The sequence below is a fragment of the Glandiceps talaboti genome, chromosome 18 (assembly GCF_964340395.1).
Source record: "Glandiceps talaboti chromosome 18, keGlaTala1.1, whole genome shotgun sequence".
In the NCBI taxonomy this organism is placed as follows: Eukaryota; Metazoa; Hemichordata; class Enteropneusta; family Spengelidae; genus Glandiceps; species Glandiceps talaboti.
This window is the reverse complement of record NC_135566.1, coordinates 8,667,272-8,687,228: the sequence shown is the minus strand read 5'-3', so window position 1 is coordinate 8,687,228 and position 19,957 is coordinate 8,667,272. Positions and strand designations below refer to the sequence as shown.

General features: G+C 36.9%; 1 protein-coding gene across 2 annotated transcripts in view; it reads right to left on the bottom strand.

Annotated features, from left to right (window-relative positions):
• Positions 1 to 861: 861 nt before the first annotated feature.
• LOC144449478 (D-beta-hydroxybutyrate dehydrogenase-like) overlaps positions 862 to 19,957 on the bottom strand; it is a 31,099-nt gene continuing 12,003 nt past the window's right edge. For both annotated transcript variants that reach the window (XM_078140017.1, XM_078140016.1), the window contains exons 2-9: positions 14,214 to 14,381; positions 11,627 to 11,751; positions 8,128 to 8,250; positions 4,206 to 4,309; positions 4,013 to 4,085; positions 2,215 to 2,276; positions 1,830 to 1,883; positions 862 to 981 (exon numbers count right to left, since the gene is read on the bottom strand). In XM_078140017.1, the coding sequence (XP_077996143.1) occupies positions 862 to 981; positions 1,830 to 1,883; positions 2,215 to 2,276; positions 4,013 to 4,085; positions 4,206 to 4,309; positions 8,128 to 8,250; positions 11,627 to 11,751; positions 14,214 to 14,365 (813 nt within the window). In that variant the 5' untranslated portion in view covers positions 14,366 to 14,381. The remainder of the gene's footprint in view (positions 982 to 1,829; positions 1,884 to 2,214; positions 2,277 to 4,012; positions 4,086 to 4,205; positions 4,310 to 8,127; positions 8,251 to 11,626; positions 11,752 to 14,213; positions 14,382 to 19,957) is intronic.

Genomic DNA, 19,957 nt, shown 5'->3' with positions numbered 1-19,957 from the left:
ACATATCCCATGTCCGATATTGGATTACTAATATATAATATAGTCAAATCCAGTGTCCACAACATAACCATATATATAGTAATTATTAACTATGATAAAACATTTCAATACCTCATCTTTCTCAATATACCGTTTTGTTAAAAATTTGTCGATATCACGATTTGTGCCACATGCTATGAATCTGTGCAGCATTATTTCAGATAATTGTACAGTTGCGTTGAATATTTCTTTCAGAATTTTGAAGCGATGTTGGATATATGTATATACAAAATGTATCATATCAGATCCTGGCATTCATCCTTGATAATATTGCCCAAATTTAAAATAGATAGTTAACATTTATGCCGTAAGGGCAGATTTCTTCGCGCGACGGCAGGACACCGTACTCGAGAGTAGGCTTATTCCACCATGTAAACGATGAACGACAAAGTTCAAACTGACCGTCAAGTAGCCATCCTTCGGAGGTTTCGTGTATTACATGTAAACGATTAATAAAATGGACTCTGTAGTTATGGGGATAACCACATCAAAAACATCAAGATGTTAAGCTTCTATTCACTTCTCAGAAATCCCATAACGTCTGGATATCTTACGGTGGGTGTACTTGTCATCATCGTCCACGGTGTCTGTCCGAAACTGGCAAGATCAGATGGTACAAAGATGCGAGCGCCATCAGCGCCAGAATATTGTTTCCGGTGACTTTCGTTTTCAGTTCGCACAACGTAAAACTTATTATATATAGCATTATGGTCCATCAAACTATAGCATCATTTATAAATAGGTTTTAAAAATTAAAAAGTGTTTCATCACGCAAAACTTTAGTTTTTTTCCTCCTTTTAGTTTCCATGATTTTCTTTGCAATCAGAGTCTGCTGCTGGTATTCGTGCTGGTGTTCAGCATATGACCGCCATCGATTGGTAGGCAAGAACCAGTCATCTGACATGCAGACGTTGAGCATAGAAAGACCACCAAATCTGCTATCTGTGACAAAGAAAGACAGACAACATTAAAGATTTGTTGAAAACAGGGGGGTGTGACATATGCATCTTACTGAATTACAATAATGATTTCAGATTGTCGACGTGGGAAGAGTCAGTGGAAGTTTGATACCCTGCGTTGGTTGTCTGCGGTATAGAATTCTACCATGGAGGTAAACTTCCTAGTATAAATAAACTTTAAACAGTACTATTATTGTGTCAATACGCATGCGTGATAATTTCCCCTTTCAAATAAAAATGATTCATTGATAGCAAGTACAGAAGGGCGCATGTAGTTTACGCGGAGGGAGACGGATTGCTGTCAGAAATTCGGTCCACCGTTGTTGGTAAATAGGCGAGAATTTTTTGTCAGTATTTTCCTTTTTGTATTTACTTTTACTCTCCGTCATAGTTTACATACTAACTGTTTAAACACCTTTATTTCGCACTAATATTTAATAATTTTGATAATTTATTTAATTTATCGCGTACTCTAGGGCTCCGATTTCATTCATGAGACCTGGATATTTCTGGTGATTTTTAACGATATATTTTCTGAACGCTTTTTTTTTGTATTTATTTTGTGATTTTTAGACTGAGACTCAGTTGTCTGTTATTATTCTATTCTAATCTCATTCACGAATCTGCTATATTATTGGGGCATTCCACTGGTTCGTAATAATCAAATTAGCGAATGAATGTTTCATTCTCAAAATGTACTTGTAGGTCAGGAGTTACTCGATTCTACCACTTTGAGTTAACATCGATATAGGTTTTGTGTACAGGACACCAGTTTTGTCTCAAAAGACGGAGTTCGATCCTAAATATCGCACAGAACATTCGCAAACTTACCTCTTCCGGTAGCACGTACGTTTTCGTTGGGTGTTTTTCATTTAAAAAATTGGTCTGTAAAATAAATGAACGACGTGTATCATATGCATTCCAAACACATGTACTATATTCATATTACGGGCACAATATTCGTAACAAGCACAACATACCCGGCCCATGCAGTGGACAATAGTAACCATACTAAGACACGTATGTCTTCCTGGTTCTTGTTTACGGGAGAGTTTGGCTACAAAGCTAAACCCAAAAGTCAGTTACGTACTACTGAAGGCCGATATCTCCTGTGTAGATCGAGATCTATGGAGAGTGGTCCTTGGCTCTAACACCATTCACATGAGACAATAATTTGTTCATGGCAAAGAATTGAGATTAACACATAGAATCTTACCGTCATTTCCTCTGCTGAACACCCTTCAATTTCAGCTAGAAATTCCATTCCTTTCCTTGTCACTGGAAATTTGAGGAAAAAAGGGTATATTTCAATGGAAATGTCAAATGGCGCCGAAGCACTAGTGACAACTGCCAGAGCTGATGAACATTTTACGTGTCTCTGTAAACATTCACGTGCACGTTATCGACAAATACATTGAAAGCCCCACGACAGGGTGACAGCTTTCATGAAAACCTCAGTAATCAATCATTGAAATACTCTTTCCATACATTTTTTGAGAAGTGGCCATTTCCTTGCAATCCAGTATGCATGTATCATGATAACAATCGATGTAGCTAGAGTGCACGCGCATACATCTGCCCGTGTAGTTCGCCTCATTAGCAAGTTGCATTTTTCAAAAACCAAAGCAGGACGCCCTCAATGGTTTCAGCACGATGGCTGATATACTAGTAATATCACCATGGAAAATCATTATTAAAATCCAGATCCGGCATTCGATATCCACCAAAATCTAATAAACTGGTCTTTGTCTCATTAGCAATCTTTCAACAAACCTTAATCTAAATATATCTGTAATTTTTACATATCCTTCTCACAGACAGACAGGCAAACAATAAAACAGATAGACTGACAAACAGGGGTCAAACCCAATCTGATTAGTTCAATGTATCGGACCTGGTATCAAGATATAACATAAAAAAACGGACAATGTATCGGGTCCCTTATTCCCATTTTGCTGGAACGTTATTTGTTTTACAGGGGCTTTAGGATGAGCATGAAGTTTGGATGCAGTGAGATTTTCCACAAGTTATTGTGTCTTTCAAAGTGTCTGCTCTGTATCTGTTTTACTGATGTAGAGAGTAGTAGCATGCACTACTAACTTCTACTACTATTACAATCTAATGTTAGACTTGATAGGTAGACTGTACATGTTTTAAACATACAAATTTGCAGTGACCAAAAAAACACACAGGCAGCACAGCGAAACAACTTCACACTGAGAAGCCAACCTCTGCTATCTTTAACAAACATGACATCACCTTCTAGCCTTCTCACTGACTTTAACATATCATCTCATCGAAACTGCATGCTCACCTTGAATTCCCTGTAAGATAACTGTAAACCTGGTACTTTTTCATTCTTATCTATTAAACTAGTTTCAGCCAGTCGTGACTATGATGTGCATAATGGCAGGAACAATGACGTCAACGCCATGTGGTTGTTTTGATTGAATATTTGAATAGGTCAACCACGCGATCATTTTAGACATCCGATTACATTCTGTTTTTGTTTTTAAATCGACAGAAACACGACGCGTGTCGTTATCCAGATGGATCAGTCTCCTACGTCAACGGACAATCATAAACCTTTGAATAAATTAAATCATATAGTTTAAACCAATATCAATTCGCCTCCGAAGGTGAAATATCAAAACATTTGCTAGATAATGACAATTTCGTGATGTGGAATTTGCGAGCTAATTCTACACCCACCCACTCACCTGTCCATATTGTGGAAATCCTTGTGGGGGTGGGGGTGGGGGGTTATTCCCAAAGGCTTACTAAAGTCCAACAAGATGGACAGCACTATGGGTGCAATGACTGAATCTCTCAGGAAGGCCTGTGCGACGCCTCAACGCCAGAAAACACACAATAAATATTTTTGTGAAGGAAATGTCACCTGTACATATTGCATGTTATTTGATCCACAACTGGTATTTACTGTGACTATATCTTTGACTACGTAACAAATTGTTAGCATAGGGTGTTAGCAACCTAAGGTAGGATATACTTACATCCCGTTTTGACAACCCCAGGAAGTATAGCATTGCACGTGATTCCATGTTCCGCGGTTTCCTTGGCAACGGCCTGTGTGGGCGAATCAAATTATATCATATTATGTAAAAGTTAAAGCTGTAAGCAAGGAATGTTGAAAGGAGAGGATATGATATGAAATGAAATGCTAGAAGAGGAGATAGCCCTGCTTACTTTGGTAAGTCCGTTGAGTCCATGTTTGGCAGCACAGTATGCACTCATACATGACACAGGTCTTGCACCAGAAACTGAAGAAATATTGACGATTCTGCCCCATCCTAAAATAGATATGGCAATAATCAGAATAATGTAACTACATTGATTTTGGCATAGGGACATTTATACAGGTTACAGTGAACTTTCATTGCTGATCATGGCCTGAACTGTGATGGCGGAATGAAATATCTCAATCATTTCCCAACGCAACGCTACTTAATCAGGGGAAAGGTCTGAGATCGAGGCTGGCACAATCACACTTTCGCAAAAATTGAACAATTTATTTTCATAGCTATATGACAGTTATTCACACATTTTTCCTCCATCTCTAAATTTCTTTTAACAGACTGAGTCCATTATTTCCGAGTTGGGTACCTTATGCTGGCATTTCTTCACGTTCGAAGTTGTCGGACAAACACTGTGTCTTTATCAAGAAAATTTAACAAATCAAATAAAAAACACAAACTATTAGAGTGTGGTTTAGTAAGGTTGTATAGTTTGGTTAATAAAGACATTTATTTCGTCAAGGGGATCAACAGGTGGGGAGAGGGGGTATAACGTTAACGTTTCCTTTGTAACACGATGTAACCAAAATTCGGACCGAGTTTAATGACAATCGGTTTATAAACCTTTTATTCAAATGAAAAATACTTACATACAACCTTGATTTAGTAATATTAATAATGTCGACGCCTGTCTTCTATGACATTACAATTGCCTTCTGGTTTTGATAGAAAGGTTTCTTAATTGCCTAATATGGATTCCTCGACATTTTTTGATACGTATAAAAAATTACGTCATCTGATAGTTTTTTTTTATGTTATATCTTGATACCAGGTTTGAGTTCAGTTAATTGCAAGTGATGGTTACCTATGCTTCAGTAAGTCGAATACTACGGGTGACTTTTAAATTCGCAGCATAAAAATCGCCCAGAAACATGTAAACTCAGCTTGTGCCCCTTTAAGATGACTTTCATAACTGAAATAATGGGACAACGCTATACATTTTATCTCTGGTTGTATCCAGAGTCTGCGTTGTTACAGTACACGTTTGTATGACGATAGAGAAGCCATGCACGACCAGATCCTACGTACATGACATGTACAATTGAAAAAAAAATATCGGGCATGCCATTATCACAGTTTACGTTGCTCAACCTTCAGTGTTAAGCACGTGGGCGAAACACTCGCACAGTCAGTCAAATGTAGTATTCACCTAAGTATACAATACTACAGTACTGAATGGAACTGACAATGAACCCTTTTAAATCCTACAATGTACCATCTATTAGGAATCACTTAACTTGGAAAAGATATTACTCAAAAACATGAACTGATCTCAGTAATGAAAAATGTTTATCCATATGCTAGTCCATGCTACCAATAGGTGTTCATTTGTTGAATGACTATCCAGTTGCCTATCCAACCAAGTTGCTATCTTTGCAATATACATGATTATTTGGCTGTTGTTATGGGTGCAGTCTTGTTGCTAGTCAAATTTACATACATTTCTTGAATGTTTATTCAATTGTCTATTAATCCCTGTTGTTACCTTCGCCTACCTATATGTGATCATTCGGCTGTTGTTATGGGCATGGTCTTGTTGCTAGGCACATTTGCATGTTTTTTTGAATTTTTTATCATTTGTCTTTCGATTCCTGTTATCTTTGCAATATATGTGATTATTTGGTTGTTGCTATGGGAGTTGTCTTTTTGCTAGGCAAATTTACATATATTTTTGGAATGTTTGTTCAATTGTCTATTAATCCCTGTTGTAGGCTTTGTGAATTTTTTTACATGACCGTTTGAATGTTGCTATGGGCGTGGTCATGGTTGCTAGGAATATTTGCATACATTTTTTGAATGTTTATTCACTTGCCTACCAGATGATGTTGTTATTTGAGCAAAATATACCGCCATTCAGTTGTTGCTAAGGGCGTGGTCATAGTTGCTAGGGCCAATTGTGTCAAAATATTTTGAAGAAAATCTGCAGAATAACACTTCTAGAAACATCTCACAAAGTTTCAGTGTTATTGACCAAGTACTTTTTGAGATATAAATTTTTGACCAAAATTCACATTTTTACACCTAATTTGCATATTACTGATGAGATCATTATATGCTTAATATTTCTTCATCTATACACCCACAGATACACCCCTCTTAAATTTCAGCCCAATCTGCTGAGTGCTTTTGGAATTATAGGTTTTTGACCAAAAAGACACATTTTTAGCCCTAATTTGCATATTACTAAGGGAATCATCATCTCATGAACAAATCCTAATTTACTCACATCTAAGAATGTTCCCATCAAATTTCATGCCAATCTGCCAAGTAGTTTTGGAGTTTTTAGTTTTTTGACCAAAAATCACATTTTTCGACCCAAAACCCACAACTCTGATGCAATCATTTTCATTTGAACAATTTCCCAACTAGACACCAGAAGTAACATGACCACCAAATATCAAAGCAATCCGTCGAGCAGTTTTTGACTTTAAGTTGTTTACACACACACACACACACACACACACACACACACACACACACACACACACACACATACATCCACAGACAGACAGACAGACAGACAGACAGACAGACAGACAGACAGACAGACAGACAGACAGACAGACAGACAGACAGGCAGGCAGGCAGGCAGATACTTTGCCATACTGAACCTTCACTTCAGTTGTGCTTAAAAGCACCCAACACTATATATTTTACACCTGACCTCTTTACTGATAATGCAGGTATGGGCAAGAAATAAGTTAATGGCATGTATAACCCGGTCAACTCGTTTCGTCGACCTAAAAAGTACATTCACATCTATATCTATGTCAGCAGAAATATGTGTTCTGACTTGCCAGAGTGTTTAAATATCAACTAAATATTTAGCGGTAAGTTTTTTGAACCATAAAACCCAGTTTTGCCGTTGCTATGGGCACGGTAATCGTTGCTACGGATATCGTGTCTGTTTCAAATGCCCATTTCTTTTCTACTCATGGGCATACTTATGTTGACCAATAAACCCCGTGGTTAAGGAGTTATTATGAGCGTCGTTACTTTTTTTCCGAAATCCTTCAAACCTTTCACATATATATACTTCTGAATCGAGACACACCTCCAGAGGAACATTCATCAAACTGTTCACCTCACCTCATCTAACCGCGCTGCCCTAACCTACCCTACCCTACCCAACCCTACCCTACCCTACCCTACCCTGCCCTGTACTGCACTGCACTACACTACACTACACTACACTACAATGCACTACACTACACTACACTACACTACACTACACTACACTACACTACACTACATTGTCTTGTTTACCATTATTGGCATATGTATGGCGCTATTCATTTGTTTAGAGACTTTCCCCACAATATAACAAGTAACACCCCCTTCCAATAAATTCTAGTAAATCGTGATTTTTTTTCAACCGAGTGGTTGGCACACATATTTGCACACATAAGCTTGCGCACACACAAACAAACGGACTCTGACAAAGAATCACACAAACACAAAGATAGGCACTTCACCACAGAGCATGCATTCCTGAGCCTTAACTTCAGCTGTGTTAAATGAGAATAAAGGGAAACATTGTCGGAATTACTGGCAATAACTACTTAAACAAATCACAGAGCATATCATGATTGAGCTGTACAAAACAATCGTGGTATACACCATGGGGAGGGAGTGTTCACTCTAAGAATAAAGGGCTAAAACATTATTCTTTTCAGATCGCATTAATCTAAAAAGAAAAAAAGAGAAAAAAAAGCACACTCTAACACAAATATACGTGCTGTTTAACACAAATGTTATGTTTCTCATTTAAAATCTTGACACATGAAATAGCAGAAGACTACATATTACATTACCTTTTGTCTTCATATCAGGCAGTAAAAGCCGAATGAGATGAAAAGGCGCTGACAAATCCACCGCTATTATATCGTCATATTGCTCAACTGGGTAGGACTCAATGGGGAAAACATCACCAAAACCTAAAACGATCAGACAACACAGGGTGGTATAACATCTTATATTTACTACATAACGCCAAGATTTACAATGGAAGACAGTTGAGAGAGAAAAAAACCCGTCGTCTGCTACAAAAACATTTTCTCACATTGCTTCAATGAATGTCTGCTTGACAAATATCTTGCTAAACATTGCTATAGCAGAACGCCTGGCCCGACAAAAATCTAATCAACAATGCTACATCCTATCGTCCGCCATCGTCTGAAATAGTATACATTGTTACAATGTATATGATTTTGAGGCCCATATCAATAGTTCAAAGTAGGATAAAAACTAAATTCTTTTACTGGGGGGGGGGGGGGTTGATCCATTTTGGTTCTCATCCTACAAAATCAATTTTTACTTTTACTGGATCTGTGTGTAGCCCTAAATGCAAATATATCTTTAAAAAAATGTCATATTGAGAAATAAAAGAATTTTCACCTTTTTTAGTAAATGCATGGCACTAAATAAAGTAAAGAACGATTTTTCTTTAACTACATACTGGCTTTGTATTCATAGCACTACATACTAATTTCAAATTGATTGTGCTGTCCAAGTATTTTCAAAATCAGCCAATTTAGTTAGAAGGGGATGGGGGGAGGTCGTCTGAGGCCTAACTAAAAGAATTTCGTTTTTTATCCTACATTGAACTATTGATCTCATCCCTTATTTGTTGACGATTTGCTAAGATAATGGTAGTCCATGCAAAGAAAATCACGTTGGAATGTTGGTATTAAAGATATTTGTTAAGCAAGCTACTGAAAAGAAGTAGTGTTGTGTAAAAATTTTGTCGCGCCAGACAACGATTTGTTTCCACCCAACTGATTTCCATTGTGTAGTGGTAATATTGGAGGCCATTTGTCTTCGTTCAGCCAAGGAAAGTACATGGGGGCTTTGTCACTTCGAGTCATCAGAGACAAAATATTTGGGTCACAAGTATTTTTTTTGCAGCTGAATTTAATAATACCCATGCAAGCACAGTGTATGAAAAATCAGGAAGATAAAACATTTTGTACAATGACAACTTTGAACGTGTTGTCACCTATATCATCGAGTAGCGCAAAACGAATGACGTCGACGCGCGATGTTGAGACGTATCTAACACAGACAGTGTCTTACTTGTCACAAGTTGTCTGTGCGTAGAACGATCAAGGTGTACATCCCATATTTTTTGTTCGAACGCATTCAAATTAACTTGCCTGTGGTATAAATCAAATAATTGCTCTTCCATGTTTTTTTTTCTTCTGAATCAGTGAATGGTGCCAAATCAAGAGCAACATATAAACTGTACTATCATGATGTACTATAGTGCACCGGAGTCATGTCACAGTTATTTGATGCAAACTCTAAAAAAATGTATCACCGTATGTTCATATCCTACAAAAGAAATGCGACACCTTTACATTCAGTGCCTTTTACGTTTGTTTGTAATGATCCCATATTTATAATTTAGGGTACAAATTGTCTGTAATATAGTATTTCAAAACCAAGTATATTTAAATGTCAATTGAAGACATAACTCGCTGTTATATATGTTCTGTATATGTAAATAATGATCAAATAAAACGCTAAGAATAAAAACCGAACAAACAACCAATACCACCAAACGATACCACCACCACCAACAACATCACCATCACAGCCACCGTCAGTATCACTATAAACGTCACTATTATCTTCAGCACACCACCACCACCACCACCACCACCACCACCACCACCACCACCAACAACAACAACAACAACAACAACAACAACAACAACAACAACAACAACAACACTAAACTATGTTGCCAGGTATACAAAGTGACGTGCACAACAAATTGTTTATCACAGAAGGGTTACAACAAGCAAGGCAAGATGTAAACTGAATGCCTTCCGTAAGGGAAAACCTTTAGATTGTTGTTCATTCACACCTTAAATTCTGCACTACCAGACATGATATTGTATATCCATTAGTTACTACACCAATAAATAAAATGTAGTTTTGGTACTCCGGCCGACACATAGTACATAGAATTATTCGCTTCAGAATCTGCAAAAGTTGAGTTTGGCGTAACTTTCACTAGAGTCCACCATTTTAGATATTTTTAAAAATGTAAACCTCAACTGACATCTCTTCTTTGTGCCAATAAAATCAATTAATTGACCATTTGTAGGAATACTGATTTTACGGCTATTTGATGAAGCGTAATTGATCCCCGGAAATTTCACTCATAATTTGCACTCATAGTTTACAAATTTCACAAAAAGATGAGATTGTATGAATTTATGTCCTCGGCGAATTCTCCAGTATGATTGCCCGCAGGTGCAATCTTACAGCCAACCAGAACATGTAAAAAATGTGAAGCGTTTTTAGAACACTGTAGCATAGGTCTATCTCACCGTAGAAAGAGTTTTTTAAGGCCAAAAAAATGTTTCTGGTCAATTAATGCGCTAGATCTTTTTCTCTTTTTATTTGCCCGGGGCAGAGTTTGATATGTGGGCGGTCACTGATACATTTGTATACCATCGGTGTAATGTTATATCTTTAGTTATACAGACTGGGGGAAATGAAATAGTATGGTAGAACAAACTGGAGGATCATAATCATGTCTTCTGAAATGTTGTCAAGTTTGTTAATTTGGAGGGACGACAGCATACAATGAATAAGGACGCTGAGTGGTGATAAAAACCAGAACCTAGCTAGGCAATATGAGGGTTTTCGTATGGTATCAAAGCTGTCATGAGCGCGTAATGCATTGTGATTGGTAATGGAATCGCACCCCGATTCCAGTTACAAATAGTAATATCTAGATTTAAAAAAATTGCGATTACACTCGATGTATTGGCCTAGCCTTCAACAATAATCCATTACTAAAGCTTTGTTATATTTCGTTTTCGTGCTCTGTGGGTGACTGACGTTATTCGACTATTATCACTGGAATGGGAGCAAAATGAACGTTGTATACCCTACGACACCCCCGGAGTGACACCAACGTTGTTTTCAGCACACAAAAAAACTCATTGGAGGTAAATTTGGCAAAGAATGTAAGTTTTGTTGCCGTGGTGAAGTTAATGCAAACTATGTTCTCTACTGTCACTATTTCAAAGTATTACAGCGGCATCACTCACGCCATATTACACAAAATTGCTTAGTGAAACCTCACACATTCAAATTATAACATTCAGGAACAATAAACCATACTATCAAAGGTAGCCTTTTTTTTTTTTTTTTTTTTTTTTTTTTTTACAAATGTCTTAATTAAAGATACAAACTAAACATATTTGTCTCCGCTCTACAGAATACCATTGCGCGATTGTCATCTAAAAATGAAAGCGGCAGACGACATTTTGTGGTGATGACGTCAGAACTCACCTGCATTATTGACAAGAACGTCGATTCCGTTTGGGAAATGTTGTTTACATTCTTCACACAGATATTCAATATTGGACACTTTCCTGAGGTCAGCCCTGATATACATAGTACGGATTTTGTAATCTCTGAAACAAAAATGAAATACCGTAGTGATATCACTACTCCTCGTCGTGTATGATGCTTCGAGGGCAAGTCTGCCATGGTATTTCTAAAAATTAGAACCCGGGATACAACTCCAGTGTGGGAGGGTTGGTTTCGGGATGATTTTCAATCCTGCGTGTAGTCGTTATCTCCAAACAAATAACTAAGCAGGACAGTACAATATACAATATACTTTGGAACGGTAAATTGGAAACGAATGCGACGTTTGATCAGTCTACTACCGACCTTACCCGTCGGTCCAGAGAGAGACATCAACGCTGAACAACTGTCAACGTTCTACAAAATGTCAATCAAACAAACTGATGGACTTATACCTAACGTGTTGAGTCACCAACGAGGTGATATTTTCGACTATGTAGTTTTTCCTGATCGTCGGTACATTTTTTTCTATTTATCCCTGCAAGTAGTTAGCAGTTAATCTTTTCGCCTTCTGCCTTCTGTATGTGCGTGCCAGTGCCGATACAATTAACTTTTCAATCCGAAAATTTAAATTGTAAAGACTATACACGACATCTATCACATAAAGTTCGTTGAAACAGTTAAACATGTTATAACTATTCTTATAAACATTCCAGCATCCGAGTGACGCAAATGTTGTTCAGTTTGACCATTGAAAGTTGTGAGATGCTTCAAATTCTCCAAGTTTTTATAAATTAAAGGAGAATTCGACGCATTGAGGCGTCTTCGATTCAATGATTAGTGGTCAGATCAATTATTGTATCCCAGTATGTGCTTGACATTTCAACGTAACAGTGACTAAATGAGGCGGACAACCAATCCGCCGTTTCCAAATGTTGTCTAAAACGCCAAGGAAACGGCAATGTGATGCATATTCATCGGTTTGTATCAGTTGTTTATACTCGCTATGTAAACTGACAAAATTGTCTGCACAGGAATTTACTAACCAACAATGCTTTATCAAACTTGGACATTCATTTTAATGAGGAAGTAAGGCTGTCCACCCTCTTCCCTAGATTCTTCCGTCTGCTTCTCCTTAGAATAGAAATTGATCGTGTTTAACAAAGTATACGCTCGCTAACTAAACGAAATTAGAAATTCGCAGTCTAAAGCGCCTGAGGAGCCAAATACGAAATATGTCTGTCCGTTATTGGCTTCATTATTGGCCTCGCTTTCAAACACGAAAACGTCACACCCGTTGAGAATAATCAGCAGAACGGGTGTTGATAGTATTAGGAACGGGGTACAGTATTTTCGAAAGTTTGTCCGGTTTGTTAGAATATTTTACACCATTAAAACACGGACTTATACACGAAGCAAATGTCAAGTTGTGTGTTACACTGTTCCATCTATAAATCGTCTAGAAAGTTTGGAATTTACATATACAGTTATCTTTACATAACGAGTTGGCCCTGAGTATCAACTATTTATTTATGTATTGATAGGTTATGGCCATTGTAATGGTAAGTATGCCCACATTCTGAAATTCATATCAATCGCCCTTTCTATAAATAAATATAGTTATTTGTCTATGATTGACAGCTGTCAATTATCTCTATCCTCGTTATTGTTCCAATGTCCTTCACTAGTCTGAGACTGATCAATTCAAAAACAAACGTCATCACTCAGGCGATGTGGGTTTTTTTTTTAGAATAGCGAAATAATAACTTGATGTGTGAGAAACGAAGCATGATAATATTTATTCATGACGTAATATCACAATACCCCATTGTGTCACGGTTTTATTTTGGAGATCCGTTGTTGACGCAAGGATGGGAACATAAAAGAGAAAAGCAATTGTATCAAGGCCTTATCTATTTTGGATTTTTATTATCTTACACTTTTTTGATGAATATTTGAACATTTATAAATGTGACGTCATACTAGTAAATGACTTGTTTTGTATCAGGCGTGTCGTTTCCCAATCTGATTAAAATCCGATATATGAATACAGCTCGATTGCTTTATCATTTAATTCCGTTGTCGTTTGTTTTCAATTAGATTATCGCTCTCCCTTTAATTCTCCCCCTCCTCTCTCTCTCTCTCTCTCTCTCTCTCTCTCTCTCTCTCTCTCTCTCTCTCTCTTTCTCTCTCTCTCTCTCTCTCTTTTCCTGTCTGTCTGTCTGTCTGTCTGTCTGTCTGTCTGTCTATAATTGATGGACTGTTTGTCCCTCTGCCCTGTTTATCTGGCCATCATATCATTTTGTCTTTACTTCCGTACCATATTTAGCCACTGTCCCGTATGGTGTCTGGTCTGTCCGTTCACCATGCGTATGTTCCCGCTTAACTTGTCTTTAATATCTCATCGCAGATGACAACAGTCTTGCGAACTCCGTGGACTTTTTTTTACATTGTCAATCTCTTGTGAAAATTTTAAATATTCGTTCATCAATTTGCTTATCTCTTTCAGTTTCAGAAGTTGAAGCAAACTTGAAACCACGATATCACGCAAAAAGTATTTGTTTACCTTCTTATTTCTTCTACCAATGGAGTGACTTTTTCTTCTTCTCGGGATCCTGTCAAAATGACGTCATATCCGGTACGGGCCAGAGCCTTGGCTATGGCAAATCCGATGCCCTCTAAGTCACTCGAACCTGTCACCAAGGCAACCTTTGACATTTTGCTTCCATTAAGTCTAGACAAATAAAAAGATAGACAATTTCAAAATCTAGAAGACGATAAGTACTGATAAAGGATCGACCCTTGATACCACAGAAGTCAAACATAATGTCGATTCTTGGAAAACTGTCTTGCTATGTATTAAAAGATTACAAAACAATCAATACAGCTGTTGCAAATGTCAGTTCTAAAATCAGAAACTGAGACAGAGGATAAAAGATAAAAAATAGTGCCAATGGCGTCGAAGCACAATTGTATCGTTTGTTTTACTTTTTATCCAGGTGCTGATCCATACGCGTTATTGCCTGTATAATATATACTCCATCAGTTTGGCACTATCTTAGTAGCTGGGTGACTATGTGTCTTTTTAAAAGATATATATTTCTTTGCCTAACCACTCATATTGTTATCTTTGCAATAAACATCATCATTCAATGATTTCACAGTTGCTATGCGCGTGGTGTTGTTGTTGTTGGGCATATTTATATATACATTTTTGAATGTGTATGTGCTTACCTATATACATCCCTGTTGTTATCTTTGCCATATACACCATCATTCCACTGTTGTGCATACATACATACATACATACATACATACATACATACATACATACATACATACATACATACATACATACATACATCCATCCATCCATGCATGCATGCATGCATACATACATACATACATACATACATACATACATACACACACACACACACACACACACATACATACATACATACATACATACATACATACATACATACATACATACACACCACTGATGTCTATAGCACTACTGAACCTCAGTCATCAGTTGTGCTAAAAATACAGTACGAATGGTGTAAATCAAATAATATACTAGTACCATCCAAGAATTTGCGGAATGGTTGGTAGGCCAAGGTTGACTTATACCATCCAAGACATCCTGTCTAATTGGAACACTTTATTTATTAATGTGATTGCTCACTGATGATTTGTTTCGTCAGATTAAAATTCCTGGTGTATTTATTTTTAAACCGATGGCAGCATGAATCACATTTAATATTCCCAATATAGATGTGACTAACTTCATATGGGTTTGATAACTATCTCTATTCAAATTTCTATGCGAGTTCTCATCGACAAAATTAACCGCATGGAACTATAAATCTCGTTTCATCTACGTTATTATCGTGGCACCTATGTTGCGAGATTACAGGACGCGCATGCTCATTAAAAATCGTCAGTGTCTAATTCGGGTAAATGTATAATTTACAAAAGTTTAGATTGCTTCACTTTCAATTGCCGATAGGAGCCCAATTTAATAAATAGAAAAATGAGCTCCCATGACGAGGTGTTTCGGTATTAATTTTGACACGTACAACTATTTTGCTATCCTTTCTTTCTCTCCGTGTGATTTGTAAAAGCGTGGCGTGAAAAAAAATAAAATCAATTCAGGCAGACACATTGATTACTGGGTTTGTAAAGGGAGGTCATATACTCTTTAGGGTCGATGCTTTTTTGTCTTTTCTTGTAATGGACGTGGCCCCCGGGCTATGTTTACGTACATACATGTGCTATTTTAAAGAGGGTAAATAAAACCGTGGAGACGCGGGAGACTTAAAAGGCGCCGCTTGCTGTCAACAGGTGTGCTGAACAAACCGGAAATTATCACGTGAGCCCAATATGAGTTAACTATGTCAAAGAGGTAGCACACTATAGTATGGAGACTTGATAGTGCATCGTTATCGGAACGAAACCATGTACTAGGTAATCCCCTACCCTAAAGATCAGGACCCCCACCCCTCATATGGTTAGGACCCATCCCTATGGCGGTCTGTAATGTATTACATGGAATGGCATGATATAACAAAACATTTCGTAGTGTGGTATTTCACAGCATGGCGATACGTAGCATGCAGTGTAGAGAATGTTACGGATTGTTGACCATTTACAATAAATTAAAGTTGGTATCACATGCCCGAGGCTGTTTAGGGTCAAGTACGGCGGCCTTTTCTACTCTACTCACTGCAGAATTGATGGACCTCTGTGAGGAAAGGCGTGGATCACTACAAATATACTAGGCTGTCCCTGTTAGCGTACATGATGATTAACAACTGACCCCCAGTTTCACATGACCATTTTCTGAACATGTTTGATAATCGTACATGCGGGCAATATCCAGTCCTTGAGGGGGGCACAAGCTGGGTTTATAAGCTTTTCCACCCATTGTCAAAATACTTAAATACATTATAGATCAAACTATACAATAGTATAATGTTAAAGTAACATGAACTGAATGTGTAAGTTATTTTTATCCTGTGAAAGTACTTAGGCCCAATAAAAAAATTGTTTGGTTCCGATTACTCGACCCCACCTTTTTTCACGCCCCCCCCCCTAAACTTTTTTTTTTCAATTTACGTATTTAAGGAAAAAAAATAAAATCGCGAAAACTGAAGTCTCGCGAGAAATAGTGGATGCGGAAACTGACGTCAACTTAATAAGACAATGTAAAACTGTTCTTCCAATCTGTAATTAACGGCTGTACATCTGATGAGAAGAAATCAATAACACAAATACCATATGGAAAACAATGGAAAACATAACGACTTGAACTAGACACTCACATATGAAAAAAAATATATTTAAAAAATGAAATAAAAAATCTGCCTATCCCCTTATTCTTAAAAGTGGGCGTAATCGGAACCGCATATATTTTTTTTGTTAGTCCTTACATAAAGCGTCGATATGGTTATATTATATTTTTACTATAACGTAAATATTGACACATACATTCGCTGGCTTTACAAAACATGATATCGTATTGTTATAACATAGAAGATGACATAGCATAATTTTCCTCTTAATTATGCGTACAATAAATCCTCATAATTATGCAGTGCGTCTGATTACCAGGTTTGATGGTTAACTTTGATATACAACAGCTACTTTGAGAAAAAAAAATAACCGTAATAAACTTATAAACATCCATTTTGTAACGGGCGTAATAACATCTAAATAGTAATAATAATATCTAAAGCTTAGTACATTATCACCAATGTATGTTAACCATCACGCAGCTTTTTTTTCACTCACATCATGACGAAATCTTTCACTTGAGCGTTTAAACAGTTCATGAACAGATATAAGAGTTTCATGTATTTCACGATGCTAGAGGAAACAAATCACCGTACGTTTGTTTAACCGCAACCGTTATTGCTCCTCATCACTGAAAAGGGCTTGGTGATTGGAAAAGAAAAATCACGCGAAAACTCAGATTTAAAATTTAGACGTATCATAACATATGATTGGTGTACACCTATTCGTTAATGACCCACCTGACTGTATACATACCCTCGCACTGTTCTTACAGTCAGCGAGCCCACACGCTCATCCATACACTTGATGATCATTTTGGTGAAACGGACGGTAGTGTAAATCCATAATGAAATAACATACACGTCTTGTTTCATTTTTACGTGTATACATATATATATATATATATATATATATATATATATATATATATATATATATATATATATATATATATATATATATATATATATATATATATATATATATATATATATGGTGTGATGGTATAAATTATAATACATAAAGAAACCAAAACTAGATCAGTGTATAATATTGAAACAGTCAAGTCCCTACTTTGGTAGGTAACATAGGTAACAGTAGCACAATAACTTTGATACGAACCTAAGCATGTCAACTTTCTCGACTGTGTCCATTTCAGAGTACCTCAAACGCTGAGTCTGTATGATGAGCTGTATGGAACGGTAGATGTGTGCAAATTACCTATACCCGAGAGAACAAGCAACTATATACCCACCCGCCTTTCAGCTGCCAATCAATGAACGAGAGACGCTAAAGATAAAGACTTTTTTTTTACCCACGGATCGGCAAAACGCCCACCACTTTTATTTAGGTTCAGTAGTTTTGAATATAAAAGTACTAGTGTTCATCTAGACCCCCAAGCTTCAAAACTAATCCGTTGTCTTCTAAATAGGTTTTGCAGTATGACGTATACAACCAAGACATAATAAATGAGGGGAAAAATAGTTTCACTTATTTCGTTGGGTGAGGGTTTTTTTGCCATACGCAAAAAAAAGTTGAACACATTGGAACAAGTGTTTTAATATTCAGAGCCTTCAATCTCGTAGGAAATTGCTGGACGCAGTGTTTAAATGATTATTTTAACTCAATGTATATTGTTGCCAATGTTCCCTTTCATATTCCCTCCAGGAATCTCCGTTTCTACTACACTTTTAAAGTGGCTCGTTTTAATTCTACTCAAACGAAAAACTCGTTTTTACCTGGTTTTATCAATACCTTGCAAAACGCTGACACATTTTCCACTCTCAGTAATTTTAGAAAAAATGTCCTAAATGAAATAGTTGATTTGTGAATTTAACGGAAGTTTCGGTAATTAGTTTTGTAAATATTGAATGCATTTTAGTCTTTTTCAATTTCTGAGTGTCTGTAAATGGGGTAATCATGTAGACATCTCAAATAAATAAACTAAAAAAAAAAAGAAAACACGATTTATACCCTGGTCGCTCTACGTCACGACAATATGTGTCTACGTCATTCGTTCTGTGGTGCTCGACAAAATGAATCACAACTTTCAAAGTCAGCATTACTCTTCCCGGTTTGTTTTCAGAAATTATACTTGCCCAGGTATAATTCTATTAGTTCAAAAAAAAAAATCATTCAGTTGGATGATACTCATGAACTATGTGTTTTATCGTGTGCGAATATAAATGCATTGGTACTGTGAGCAAAGCTTGCGAAGTATTAAGCAACATTTATTGTACTGGAGGGACATGGTGACATATAAAACCCATTACATTATCCAGTTCTTTACTATGAATCATAATCACCTTTGTTATACATTTGATGTCAAAATACTCTCATTTCGTATTCTACATGTTCTTCAATCCGTGTGTTGTTTTGAAACATCCCCGGGCGTTGTACAATATTTACCGCGGATAATGGATCGGGAAATCACGACCCACAGAACGTACAAATTAAAGTACGGCGACGGTGCGACAACAACAAAGCACGGCGACGGTGCGAGGACAACGACTGCTCTACTTCAAAGTATACCTTGCTAGTAATATGTGGTATCTCCACGCGAGAACACTAAAGCAGCGCCGTGAATCACAAACATCGTCTGCAATAGCTAGATAGGTATATCTATTGGATCACCGAGGTTACCCGGAGCATAATTTCGCCTTGAAAACACTCCAACAATTCAAAAAATGTGTATTGATGTAAATTAGTTTTGGAAAAGACAATGCATGTGGTTAAGCTTTTCTAAAATTTATGATGGGACGGTCTGACCTTTCATTATTCAGTTTATAAACAATTCCCTCTGTTTTCAAACACAATGGGACAAAAAACGATTGGGGATTACATGGTGCTGTCTTTTATTGTTGTCTTTGAGTAGTGTCACATCAATGTGATTTTGAATGAATAAATAAAATTATTCTACTTACTGCCAATGTTCATCATTACTCGTTAATGGTGAGTATTATATACCAGCTGTTAAGTGTTATTGAAGTGATAATTCTAACGCACCAG